General features: G+C 35.1%; 1 protein-coding gene and 1 long non-coding RNA gene across 2 annotated transcripts in view; both read right to left on the reverse strand.

The window, feature by feature from the left end:
- Nucleotides 1–916: 916 nt before the first annotated feature.
- LOC116168188 lies at nt 917–5,719 on the reverse strand. Its single transcript, XR_004144727.1, has 3 exons — nt 5,594–5,719; nt 1,841–1,974; nt 917–1,630 (listed from the first exon to the last, which is right to left on the reverse strand). It is a non-coding gene; the product is annotated as an uncharacterized LOC116168188 (long non-coding RNA).
- A 3,438-nt stretch (nt 5,720–9,157) lies between these two features.
- Nucleotides 9,158–14,891, reverse strand: part of LOC116168272 (DNA-binding protein D-ETS-6-like) — a 77,251-nt gene continuing 71,517 nt past the window's right edge. Inside the window, exons 3-4 of the mRNA XM_031484000.1 lie at nt 11,938–12,175; nt 9,158–9,719 (exon numbers count right to left, since the gene is read on the reverse strand). Coding sequence (XP_031339860.1) covers nt 9,401–9,719; nt 11,938–12,175 — 557 coding nt within the window. The 3' untranslated portion in view covers nt 9,158–9,400. The remainder of the gene's footprint in view (nt 9,720–11,937; nt 12,176–14,891) is intronic.

Below are 14,891 nucleotides of genomic sequence, written 5' to 3' on the forward strand. Positions count from 1 at the left end.
AATAGCTCGTAATTCATGCATAAAAATTAATCTGAAATAAGTAAACGATAACAAAGGAGGGGCTACGTCCAAGTGGAACTGGCCGCCCCATCGATTATATTAATTTGCTCTTTTAAAAGTGGCGCCCAAAAAATTGAAATTATTTGTAAATGAAAGCTCCTAAATAGCTCGTAATTCATGCATAAAAATTAATTTGAAATAAGTAAACGAAAACAAAGAAGGGTGCTACGCCCAAGTGGAACTGGCCGCCCCATCGATTATATAAATTAGCTATTTTAAAAGTGGCGCCCAAAAATCGAAATTACTTGTAAATGAAAGCTCTTAAATGGCTCGTAATTCCAGTACAAAATTTAATTTGAAAAAAGTAATTCTGATCAGTGGGGGGGGGGGCCGAATCCAAGTAGACTCGACCACCCCGTAAGAAATGTTCGATTCCTAGGGATTTAAGCGAGCTCTAAAATTTTAAGCTTGTGATATATGAAAAGCTCCTAAATGGCTCATAAATTGGATACCATTGTTAACTTGATTCACAATGGGGTGGGGGGGGGTAGGTTCAACGGGGTGCATTTAACATCTATTTCTAAGTTTGTGACATCTAAGATGAGTCAACTTACCATTGAATTTGGTATAGTGGACAAGGGAAGCAAGGGCCCTGGAGCACTCGGAATTCACTGCGACACGACACACAAGGTCCTAAACGTTGAGTTGGCAGGTCTGAAGAGGATACTATTCCTGTCATTTTTCTTTCCTGTAATGAAAAACATTATAATTAACAAAGAAATTAATCCAAACAGGACGGTTAAGATTTTGCGATTCACGCGCTGGTTTTTTTTTCAAAATCATTACTACTACTTCAAATAAATTGCACTAAAAATTTCATGATTCAAAATATTTATGTATGACAGTGGCGTACTCACCTTATTCGCTTAAACCGAGGTCATATATGTGCAACAGAGACGGGGGTAGACTGGAATCAGATGTCCACTACGAACTGGTAATCTTCGCCAGTAGGGAACGACAGGATCCAGCGCTACGTCAGAGAAACAAAAAACAACCTATGAGTTTAAGAGGACAACCAATGTATTTCTTCTCAATGTGTTCGTTTTTTAACTACTTTATCACTCATCATTTAGTACTTACAAATTAGACAGTTTCGATAACGTAGCTAATTAACAAACGAACACATAACCTTACCATTAAGCTGATCTTTGCGTAATAATAAATGAGGTACGACAATCTGCGATGCTACTCACATGGTAAACGAAAGAGGCTGCAACACTTCTTTTAGGCCTTTTCTTCACAGCAACTATCCGTTTACCTCATAAAACCGGCAAAGCTATGAATTCATATTTGCAGTCTTTAGCATAAAGTCAACAGATAGTCGTCGCGAGAAGAAGCTATTCAAAGAACCGTTGAAGTCAATTTGAAGTTACCAAGACGATAAGTTTAGTAGAAAGTCACAACTCACTTACAATTACAGAGCAAAGGCCAGCCAAAAAAATTTGTTGATCTTCTTTTTATCACTATATGCACTATTCACTCCCCCCTGCTAAATACAAAAAAAATAAAATGCCGCCACCCATGCACGAAAAGGAAAAATCCTACCTTTATAAGGCTGCCCTTCTGGAATCTGAAACAAAGGAAAGATTTACGTTAAATGAGTAACCAACACTGCCAAATTATGTGTAGGTACTTAAAATTAATCTAGTATTTTGTAATTAAAGTCAAACGACAAGTAGAAGGGACCTTGCAGCCCCTTTTTAGTTTGCTGTTAGTGGATTCTTTTTTTATTTTGCATTTAAAATCATTAACCTACTTTAAAATACCAATAGGTACATACCCTTTAGCCTTATGAATTCGGTCACGCCTAGGAAGAACCATCATCCACGGATGAACGAAGCACTACACAACCGCACTAGTTCACTTTCGCATCGGTACACTGGCATGAAGAGACATACGCGATAACACCAATACCTGAAAAGAGAAAAATTTTCAAATAAATTAACTTGTCGAGTGAGAGCTTGAAGTACAGTTACGTCACGATTTTTCTTTTTCTCTGGAAAAGAATGAATAGGGCTTTCTTTTAGTGTACTTAAAAAAAATTACGTTGCGTACGACCGTATGGAGATCCAAATTTATGAAACTTCAAAGACTAAAAACTCAGTTTTTTTAAATGGAAGTGCATTCATCTAAGAAAAGAAATTATTTACCAAAAAAAAGCGTAATTATGCGTGCTACCACTCAACTGGCGTTTTTTTAGTGGTTGATATTTGTAAAATTAGAATTAAGTGCAATATTTAAATATAATTTTTAGCCGATTCTGTACGCAAGGCAAGTAGGGTTTCGAAATCTTTTTTAGTGGATAATCGGTATTAATGAAATTGAGTCTAAATGAAGGAATTTTATATTAGCGTTCTTTAAGGGATGATGGGTGTAGATTAATTATCAATAGGAATATTTCGCCCATCGTTACCTAACCATCCCTTAATTGTCTTGCTCGTCCCCATTAAGTTTTATGCTCGGTTTTATGTCCATTAAGTTAGCGTACCACCAACAAGTATTTTGTTCAAACCCCTGTCATAATTAAGTGCTAATTTAATTCCGTTAATATTTCAAACGCCAAAATCGACTTATAATTTGGTGCTAATTAGAATTCCACGAAATTTGTTGTGTACATACGCGATGGGTTAAGAAATAAAATTGTCGAATAGTTTTTTCAAATCACTTTTCAAACAGAAGTTACACTCATTTGAAAATAGGTCTTTTGGGCCATAAAGTGTCCCTCGCCTACCAGTGAGTAATGTAATCTCGAATGTACCTAGTTAGCTGAAAATGTCGCAAATAACAAAAAATTAACGATTTACGTCGATAAAGTACTTGCAATTAATTTTATCATTAATTAATATTAAAAAATTCGATGTGTCGATTAGTACACTTACCAGGGTGCTTATTAAAATCGATTTTCGATTTTGTTCCTTATCTCATCAAGTATATGTTCATAACAAATTTAGTGGAATTCTCTCCATTTTCGTTATCCGTCCAAGAAGTGTAATTTCCGATTCGTGATTTTCATGTTCAAAAACCCCCAGATACTAAATTTCTTCTAAATCATAATTTGTTTCGGACCCTCATATAGGGGTGCGCCCGTTCATGATATAGGAATTTTGAGAATTGTTTTGCGAAAATCCGAAAGGGCATACCCAAAAACCTATTCAAAAATGTGCCACCAGTCTTAGTAACTCTTATGGTTACTGAAAAAAAATTAAAGCAGAAAAGCAAATTTCACCACTTTTTTTGGGGTGGCTCCTAAACTCCCCTTCGCGGTGCGTTTAGCTAAGAAGAGTGACTAATGTTTTACACCGTCCTAATGCAAGTGTGGAATACATTTAATGGGAGCTGATATTTGCAGATTTAATTCTACAACGCATTTGGATCAAACAGTAAAAAATTCAGGTCCCCATTATATACGTTTACCTATAGTGTTGGAAATATGGCGTTATGTTTTACTGGTTTTTTGAAATATTTGAGTTCACTATCAATGTAGAGAGCCGAAGACTGTAGAGAATGATTAACTCGACTGCGATAATTATTCATAAACAGGTGTTTTTTAATGAACCGATAAAACACGTGTTCTTATAAGGTATTCGTAAAAACAGATGTAAAGTTCTGGACGAGGTTTTTGACTGCGTGAATCAAAATTTTCGCAAATCTTTTTTGGCGTTAACTAGAAAAATTAACACTTAGGGCGGTTTTGCATCCTAAAAATTATACGAAATGTATGCATATCATAAATAATTTAAACGAATAGCTTTTGGTTTACTTATAATGCGTTAGGTTGGATTTATGGCGACAATTTAAGACTCTACTAAGAGTTTCTGTTTCAACTTAGGTAATTGTTAAAGAAAAACTTACCATTATTTTTGGGGGCGGTTTAGATCAGGAAAACTATTAGAGCAAAAATACACAACGCGCACTGCAACCTATTCCATAAGGCACTAACTTGCGCAGAATCGGTCGGCTTATCGCATCACCGCTCAGGTGCAGGCAAATACAATACGTTCAAATAATTTATAAATGACCAAATGTTAATTCAAGTTGCGACGTTCGATAAAGATAAGGATTAACGTATTTAAAATATTGGATTCCTTTTTCGAATATTTAATATAATTACCACCGTAAACTACGTATGCTTATAAATTTTATTACCACTACTTAAGGGATGATTTGTGCACACTTGTTAACCACAATATTTGGTATAAGTCCATATATAAGATAAAAACGACGGGATTTGAAAAAGAATTTAAAAAAATTAAAGGGTACCTAAATAACTTTGATGGGGGTTTTGTTAAAGAAAGTGAATTAGAACTCTTCACTTAAGGGTTGATATGTGCACAATTAAGAACGAACAACCCGAATTTAGATTTCCCATTGCCTTTACCTTATGAACGACGAAAATTATTTGCGTAATAATGAAGATATGCAAACAAATCTTCCGGATTTTTTAATATAAGGGATGTAGCCCAGTTTAAATGAGCCACCCTGAATAACTCAGTTGATATTGAGACTAACAAAATCGTGAAATACGTCAATTTTGGTTTTCCAATTATCAAGGGCGACACATCTCAACGTAAAAATCAACCTCTTGTCACGCATTCCCTTCCTAAAACTACCCTCCCAATAGTTAATGGGATAATTGAAGTCAAATACGAAAAAAACGAGATTTTCCAATTTTTTCTTCGTTTTTGTTTATAACAATAAGTGTTCCGGGAGTTTCCGGCCAGGGGGACTATGAGTTTCGAATTCAGTGAATTTTTTTTACATAAAATACACTTGGTCTCGTTGAGTGAAGTAGCAGCATCCAGTATAGACTATACTTTTGGGGCTAATTTGACTGGACTACTAAATTATTACGGGATCAGTAGAAAAAATTTACAATGCTCCAAAGCTCCCTATTTCGGGAACTTATACTGCACCATCCGTTGGTGGACCCTTGGCACAATAGCACTGGTATCAGCATCATGATTTACCTTTATACATTTATACCGTCCTATATGAATGTAAAATGCATTTAATGAGCGTTGTTCAGGAGCTGATATTTGTAGGTAGATTTAATTTTACAACATTTGAACCAACCAGTAAAAAAATCAGGTCCTCTATACGTTTACCTAGTGTTGAAAATATGACGTCATGATTTACTGGTGATATTGAAAAATTTTGGTTCTCTATCAATGAAGAAAGCCGAAGATGGTAGAGAATGATTCACCCGACTGCGATAATTATTTATAAACAGGTGTTTCTTTTAATGAACCGATAAAGCACGTGTTCTTATAAGGTATTCGTAAAAACAGATGTAAAGTTTTGAACTGCGCGAATGAACATTTTCCCAATAATCTTTTTTTGGCGTTAGCTAGAAAAATTAACGCTTAGGGCGGTTTTGCATCCTAAAAATTACGAAATCTATGCATATCTAAATAATTTAAACGTATAGCTTTTGGCTGGCTTATAATGCGTTAGGTTGGATTTATGGCGACAATTAATGACTCCACGAACAGTTTTTGGTTCAAGTTAGGTAATTGTTAAAGAAAAAACTTACCCTGATTTTTGGGGGCGGTTTAGACCAGGAAAACTATTAGAGCAAAAATACACGACGCGCACTGCAACTTATTCCATAAGGCACTAACTTGCGCAGAATCGGTTGGCTTATCGCATCACCGCTCAGGTGCAGGCAAATACAATACGTTCAAATGATTTATAAATGACCAAATGTTAATTCAAGTTGCGACGTTCGATAAAGATAAGGATATACCTATTTAAAATATTGGATTCCTTTTTCGAATATTTAATATTATTATTAATTACCTGCACTGTAAGCTACCTATGATTATAAATTTTATTACTTAAGGGATGATTTGTGCACACCAGGGTGCACACTTATTAACTACAATATTTGGTATAAGTTCATACATAAAGTAAAAGCGACGGGATTTGAAAAAGAATTTAAAAAATTAAAACGTACCTAAATAACTTTGATGGGGGTTTTGTTAAAGAAAGTGAATTAGAACTTTTCACTTAAGGGTTGATATGTGCACAATTAAGAACGAACAACCCGAATTTAGATTTCCCATTGCCTTTACCTTATGAACGACGAAAATTATTTGCGTAATAATGTAGCTATGCAAACAAATCTTCCTGATTTTTTAATATAAGGGATGCAGCCCAGTTTAAATGAGCCACCCTGAATAACTCAGTTGATATTGAGACTAACAAAATCGTGAAATACGTCAATTTTTGTTTTCCAAGTATCAAGTATCAAGGGAGATACTTGTCAACGTAAAAATCAACCTCTTGTCACGCATTCCCTACCCAAAACTACCCTAATGTCAAAAATATTAAATGAAAATAATAGTCGAATGACACCTTATTGGAAAGGTCTTTCAAATCTGTATCCAACCCTGTAACATTTTGATATTCCAACGATAAGCCATGTCAGGAAGAAATACAATTCTCTTTTTTTCAATTCCAAACTCGAAGTCGAACTGTACATCTGGGTTGCTATGGAGATGGTTGACAAGGGGTTGATTTTTACGTTGAAATGGGTACCCCTAAAAATTAAATTTGACGTATTTAACGATTTTTTTATTAAAGCTTCCCCCGACTGCGATAACTATTTTATAAACAGGTGTTTCTTTTAATGAACCGATAAGACACGCGTTCTTATGAAATATTCGTAAAAACGGGTGTAAAGTTTTGGACTGCGTGAATGAAAATTTTCGCAAATCTTTTTTTGGCATTAACTAGAAAAATTAACGCTTAGGGCGGTTTTGCATCCTAAAAATTACGAAATCTAGGCATATCTAAATAATTTAAACGTAGTTTTTCGCGTACCTACTTGATATCATACGTTAGGTTGGATTTATGACGACATTTATGCCTTTATGAATAGTTTTTGGTTCAATTGAGATATTTTTAAAGAAAAAATGTACCCTTACCTTTGGGGATGGTGATAGACCAGGAAAACTACTAGAGCAAAAATACACGACGCAGACTGCAACATATTCCATAAGGCACTAACTTGCGCAGAATCGGTTGGCTTATCGCATAAGCCGCTCAGGTGCAGGCAAATACAATACGTACGTTCAAATGATTTATAAATGACAAAATGTTAATTCAAGTTGCGACGTTCGATAAAGATAAGGATATACCTATTTAAAACATTGGATTCCTTTTTCGAATTTTTAATATAATTACCACAGTAAACTACGTACGCTTATAACTTTTATTACCACTACTTAAGGGAGGATTTGTGCACATTTAATATTAACTACACAACATTTGGCATAAGTTCGGGTAGGTATAAGTCGCATTCACATATACAGGATGTTACATGACCGCATGTAAAAAAAAATTGGGTGATAGAGGGGATCAGGACAAGCACTTTTTCCAAATAAACCGCGAGTCCAACGTGTTCCGTTGCCACCCCCAAAGAAATTGTGAAATTTGGATTTCTTCTTTAATTTGTTTCTTAAAAAAATAATTCATATAGCATCAGCGTTAGAAAAAAAGGTTTCACATTCTAAACCGAGTTCTAAACTCCATAGATGATAGATCAATTCGCGTGTACCCCTGACAATCACTTACTGCCCTTCTGAAAGGGTGAATTCTACCACAAAATTCATGTAGCACCCTTAGAAAAAAGGTTTCACATTCTAACATATACATATCAATTCGCATGTACCCCTAGTATCTCCAGAAAAATTGAGCATCACTTACATCCCGTCTGATAGGGTGAAATCTACCCCCAAGTTGTAAAAAGATTATATAGCATCCTTAGAAAAAATGTTTCACATTCTAACATCTACAGATCAATTCGCATGTACTCCTACTATCTCCAAGAAAAATTTACAAGCACTTTCTGCCCCTCTGAAAGGGTGAGATATATATACCGCCAAGGTATACAACATTCACGTAGCACTCTTAGAAAAAGCGAGGAAAATGATTTCACATTCTACACATTAAACTATTCGAATCCATTCATCTCATATTTCATTATGAAAAATGGGTAACTTTCAGCACTATTGGCTTCCTGTATAGAGAGAGTTATTTAAAGGTTTGACATGTGTACTTTACAATCAACCAACATATTTCGTAAAATCTATAACAATATAGGTAGGTAGGTACCGCATCCTCTAAATTCGACTTGCCCTTCCCATTTACGGTTTATGGAGGGTTTTCAAGAATATTTCCAGAAAAATGAAGTGTATTCCCATAAATTTTTTTGGTTCTATCAATCCTAATATTTCTGCAATCCCAGCCCAATAACCATCCCACCCCCAAAATTTTACCTGATGCTCACTACGTTTACGTAGGTATAATAAAAGCAACTAACCTTTAAGATTACTCCCAACAAAATTGAAGTGGAAGTGGAACAAATGTTTTTACGAGTGTTTTTAGCACATTTTCCATGAATTAATCAGTACTTCCCTAAAGGTTACGTAACGAACTATTTATGTGTACAATAAAGGAAAGTAAGATATGGCATAAATATTCTCATAAATAAGAAACTGTGCAGTCTGCGCATGCCCTAACCTGATTTTAACATTATACTATATGCTTGTGTTTACTAAAAGAATCTTTGGTAAAACTTTCAAAAAAAATATCTCCATAAATTAACATGCGCATGCGCACATTCATTGTCAAGATTTGGCTTGATGCCGAATGCAAAAAAAAACGAACTAAATACTGTAGGTACGGACGGACGGAGAAAGTGGCCAAAATAACGCCTTCCAGCATGAAATGAAGGGCATTGGTAGACATTTTCCAATGCATATAGGTACTGTTTTAATTTATGGTATCAATCATTCCCCCTGTCTTCCAATCGTGGATGCTATACAGCTCAGCCTCCATCGACTTAGGGTTCCTCTATTTGATAGCTTATATATACTTATACGATGGATAGTATAACTAAATTAGCTGATTTTAAAGCATGCATATGGGTAGCTTTTGTGGGCTAAGGTCCTCGAGTTTCCATCTCTCCTTGTAGACACTACGTTTTTTAGTCTTCCGACATGTAGGTATAATAAACGCATAAAATTAAATATTTTTTATTAACAAGAACATGAATGGATAATTTGTTAGATAATTACAAAAAAAACTCGCCTTTAACAAACATATATAACATTAAAAATACCTAAAACCAACACATCATCGTAGTAAATAGGTATAGGTACATACTACTTTAATGTAAAGTTGCCATTTACATCGTACAAGGAACTATTAAAATTACCTACATATACAAAACTTAATCGCTAGTTTAAACAACATTTACATTTTCTCGCCACAATCGGCTTCACAAATTGATGAGGTAGGTAAAACTAAATATATCTTGGGAAAGGAAACAAATTTAGTTAAATGGTGGTCCTCGTGGATCGAAAGAGGTGGGCGAGTATGGCCAGTAGGCAGGGGGTGGAAATAATCCCGTTTGGGAGTGCTGGGTTGTGGGTGGTAGTATACTGGGAATTTTTGGTGTGCCCCCGGGTCCCGCCGGATATAAAGCTGCGCCGAGCTCGCTTTGGTGCGGTTGATACTTGTGGTAGCCCGTTACCATCTCTCCCTGACCTTGGGCTTGTGCTTGGCAGGCTGCCATCAGGCCGTGAAAATCGAATTTGTAGGCGTATCGTTTTCCGTGGACTTTCGACATGATGTTCTTGTCGTAGTAATATCTGGAAAAAACAAACTCATTTATACCTATAATTCATGAAGTCACCCTAGGTAAAAATTATATGAAAATTACGCATGAATGTATAGTGATGGAAATCAATCACGCACAGTTAAGTGTATACCTATAGGTAGATTTAGATGCACATAATGGTCAAAATTATAGAAAATTTGACCCAGGACCTCAGTAAATTCGCCTCCGGCAATTCACCCCTGGGTAGATTTGCTCCCAGGTTACTAGGCCCCACAGAATGTATGAATTCAAAAAGAAAATGTACTTAGTCATGTACTTCCATCATATGCGCTTGTAAAATTCACCTAGGGAAAATCTATCTCGAGCAAAAGCCAAAGTATCGACATTAAAAAACCCGTGCGTATAAGTTTGTCGCCGGCGGAATACGCACCAGAAATTTGCCTCAATGAAATTCACGTTCACGAAAGGTCGCTTCTGGCAAAATTTAAATTCGTGCTGGTGAATCCGTTTGGAATTGAATTCGGGGAAATTCGCTTCCAGGTAAATTGGATCCGCAGGGAAAATTTTCCACTCTCCGGAGAATATTTAATCAGAAAGCTCGCGATTCCTTTACCTATAACGTACTCGATTTCTCTTCTCACTTCTGTGGGAAAATGCACTCTGTGAAGGAAATTCGTACCTGGAACATTACCCCTCTGAAATACTCGTATACGCTAAAAAATCTCCCCTCTGAAATTGTACGGCAACATTGGCAATAGCATCATGGAAAATGGAAAATATGTCCGCGATAGGTATTCTCGCACGATTTAGGGCAATGTGTGCGCGTGCACCATCCTGTTGAAACCAATGGCACCCTGCTTTATAGATACGCACAGGTGACTCTCTTTTTCACCGTTAAAACAATAGGTAGGTATCATAATGAAAATCTACAGACGCTCCCACTAAAATTTGCCTCATATAATAAATTACTTTCCGGAAATTCAAAAAATAGTAATAACCGAATAAAGTTACACGTCCTAGCACAGTTAAAAAACACAAAACTCCTTCTTCACAGAAACACACCACGTTATCACAACCCACTCGTATTCAACCCAACGCCAAAGCCAAAGAAACACTTACACAATAAACTCTTATTAATAAAATTACAGGAATTATAATGATATTTTTGCTTTGTTTTCTTCTTTTCTGATAGCGTTGACTATTGTGGCCATTAATAGCTATGTTGGTAAGTATGAATTACATACTATCCCTAGATTTCCAATGTGAGTGTGTGAATATTTATTTTATTTTTTATTTATTATTTTTTTTTAGAACCCTACATAACTTCACCAGACACAGACACTAATCGTTAGGTACTTGATTTTAATCTGTGCGATTAGTTAACCAGGCTAGACCTGAGTTCTCACAAGAAACACCGACCATAATAATAATATTGCCTTTATTTATCCCCAAAAACAAAACAGAAATAAAAATATACTTCTACAAGGCGAAGTTCAGTTCGGCGGAGACTACCGCCGTCTGTTCTTCCACGTCATACACGTCAAATTTCGATCGAAAAGAACAATAAAATGGACTTCTTTCAGCCTTACACATTTCATCATTCCCCAGCTTGACCCAGCTGTACCCTACCTATACCTATATAGGTACCTTTGATTTCCATTACCTATACTTGCATCATTTAAAGGAAGATTATAGGTAGGTATAAGTATTAGGTGCCTATACTGATGTCTCACTCTTTCCATTAAATTAAAATTAAAATTAATTTTTTTTTGAGAGCCCACCCCGTCTAACAGTATGAACATTGTTTAAATAATGTATTTAAACAACGGTATGAGATAAAATAAATTTTCCTGAAACTGATTTTAGTAGGGGATTAAATGTTAGTTTAATAGGTAGGTAAGTATACATATAGGTATAGGTACCTACTTTTCATTGAATTTATAAAAATTATATGCGCAATCCAGGGCATAGGTAGCTACTTTTTGAGAATATTATAACAAAATCCATACATTATGAAAAACGTAATACAAAGAAGCGTATATAAAAATTGAGCCAAACCTTCATTAAACCAGAAAAAGTAACTAAAGAACCATGAAAAATACGCACCTATATGCAAAACGATTGGGTAAAAAGTAAGGATTAAATAGGATATACGTTTATATAAGGACATCAGAGTGAAAATAAAGAGTAAAATAATACTCGGCTATTTTTGTGTTATATAGGATTATAAAAACTAATTACGTAATTACCTAAGTGCTCTACTAAGTTTATCGTAATTCATATTCGGTTTAGATTTCCTTTCTCCCCATCTTCGCGCTACTTCATCAGGATCAGTCAGTTTAAATTCACCATTGGTGCCTTCCCACGTTATACAAGCCGAATTCGCCGAATCGCCGAGCAGTTCTAGGAGGAATTGCCACAGTTGGATCTGTCCGGAGCCCTGTGCGACCAATCGACTCGAAGCAGCGTTCAGTAATTGGTAAGGATCTGAAATAAAAACAGCCATCTTTTTTACCTGAACAAATTTATTTTTAACATGCGGTCTTAAATCTCGGACAGTTTTCGGTAGGACAATCAACAATCGACGGAGGGACGTCAGTGAAGTATTCGTTTTGCGGTTAAGAATGAAATGTGGCTATATGAAAGGTCGTTCGGGTGGTATTTATTGGCATCTTTTATAAGAGACATGTATAATAATCAAGGTCCTTTTGACAAAGATTGACTTAATTGAATAAGTTACTAACGTTGACTGCATTCCAGCTTGTGCAGTAGATGTTATAGATAATTTGGATATGAAACGGTTGTTATACCCAATGCTTACGGTGATAGGTATCCACCTATAGGTACCTATTATAGATAGGTACCTATAGATTAAACTTAAACTTGGTTTATAGGAAATATAAGGATGGTATTGTAGACTTTGTTACATAAACGGAGAGCGTGTTACACCTCGTGTTACACTAATTGCATGCAATTATTCGCTGAGGGCTATTTAATGCCATAGTACCAGGTTTAAACCCATCAGAATCCGAAACTTACATAATACCTATTAATAAAAAGAGCCCATACTTTCCTTCCGAATTATGTACCTATGGTATGGTATGTCCCTAGAAAAGGTAAATTTTATAAATGGGAATAATTCCAATACTTAGGTATTACCTAAGACCTAGAGGTATTTATTTCTCTAAGCCCTCCAAATGTAATTTAAAATTAAAACGGATTCATTGGATGCTCCTGAAATATAAAAATCGAAAAATTGAGTGCCCTTATATAGTAGAGCAATTCTAAATGCAATTTTTTAAAAACGTGGTGCGGAATGGTTTTGAGAAAATTGTTGTCACAACTCCAACATTTTCCAACCTCATTTTGAGAAAAATGGATAACTTCATTGTCAATAACCCTTTACTTACCTATACTATTGAATTAAATGCTTATACCTACATGTACCTATATGTACCTACTCTTACGATTTAAATACATTTTGATACCTACCTATATATAGGTTAGGTAGGACACATTACCAATACATATACATACATCGAGATATGCTTATACCATCAGTATTAGGTACCTATAGAGAAAATTCGCAGAGCAAGATGTATCATGTGTCCGTGTGAGAAGGGATATCTAATATAAAATCTGATTCACGTATACCAACTATATGCACGAAAATGACATTCATACAGGAATTAAGAACATTCTCATTCAATGCCAGTTTATATAAATGTACTCGTATATACACTGAAAAAAATGACTTCCTTGTGGTAACAAATTTAGAATTGCTACATGCATATTGTTGCAGCAGCAAAAAGAAATGGTTTTTAGAACTAAATAATTTACTGCTTTAGTTTTCCCAAGTAGTTGCGATTTCTTGGGGTTAATAATGAAACTTTGTTGGAGGATAGCAAACATTTTTTGTTAAGAGCGCCAACGAGCATTTTGCATTGATTCCATGAACATAAAAGTATGCCTTCATAACAAAAAGCAGTTTGCTGATTAACCTAATACCACTGTATTTGTGACAACATACTAAATTCCTTAACTTGAAGGACGAAAATAATATAAAATTTTATTTATAATACTGCAATCATGCAATTCCCAAGTAGTTGACAGGATATGTTTATCTCACCTTGCCTTGCATGTCCCAGAGTGCCAGCCAGATGTGAGAGGACATCATTACAAAGTACTCTGTGACCCTGTCCAGTGTCATAATTACTAGCTCATTTTTTCATGGTAAGTCGCCAATCTTGTACCTACTGAATTTCGGTTATTTACATTACGAACTTTTAGTATTTTAATGTTTTTTCAATGGCTGAACAAAGTGTAGGTGATATATTGGAACAATGGGGATTCCCGGAACTACTTTTGGTGTTTGAAGGTAAGTGTAACTTTAATCCATAAATTGTTTTGAACTATCTTTTGTTTTCCGGCATTTTCATTTTTAGATTTTTCGAACAACAACTCAAAAAGTGCCGGTCTGATCAGAAACTGGTCGAGGAACTTTTTATTCAGTTTTCTTTGTATAACACCATCCCATAGTCCGTGTGCGCGAATTTCGAAACACGCTGTATATGTAAAAGCTGTTTACATGTAGTGTAGGTAAGTTTTAATCTCGGTTTTAATTTAAGTGTTTTATATTTTGTCTTTGGAGATGTTAATGATAAAAAGTTTTTCTTTTGTAGTTAGGTAAACAGTAAGTGATTTAATAAATGTGTATTTAAAAAAAAAAGTGATTTGTTTTAATTGACATCACCAAAACGCGTGGACGATGCAGACAGAGCGGAAAATTTATTGTTCCAACCAGGATTCATAGTTAATCCAACACTAATCATTTGAGACAATTTATGAGTTTCCAGCATAAATGGTATGCTACTACAACAAAGATAAAAAAGGACAAATTAGGAGGTCCAGCAAATACTCGTTAGTTTATATAACAATACCGCTATGCTGCTGCGACTAAGCATTATTTGTTACAGGGACAAATTTTTTGCAAGCTTATTTAGTTCCTCAAACAAAAATGGTATGCTTTCTTAACTAACTTGTATAATTTGTCACAAGTAATTGTTTTAGCTACTGGAACAAATTTACTTCCAACAAGTTGTTGATTTCCTACAGCAAATAATTTTGTTGAGGCTATAGCTACTAAAAAAATTAGTTGGAGTAACTAATTGTTAGTTGCGACAACATTTCTTTTTTTTCAGTG

Source organism: Photinus pyralis, unplaced genomic scaffold, assembly GCF_008802855.1.
Source record: "Photinus pyralis isolate 1611_PpyrPB1 unplaced genomic scaffold, Ppyr1.3 Ppyr1.4_LG4, whole genome shotgun sequence".
Lineage (NCBI taxonomy): Eukaryota > Metazoa > Arthropoda > Insecta > Coleoptera > Lampyridae > Photinus > Photinus pyralis.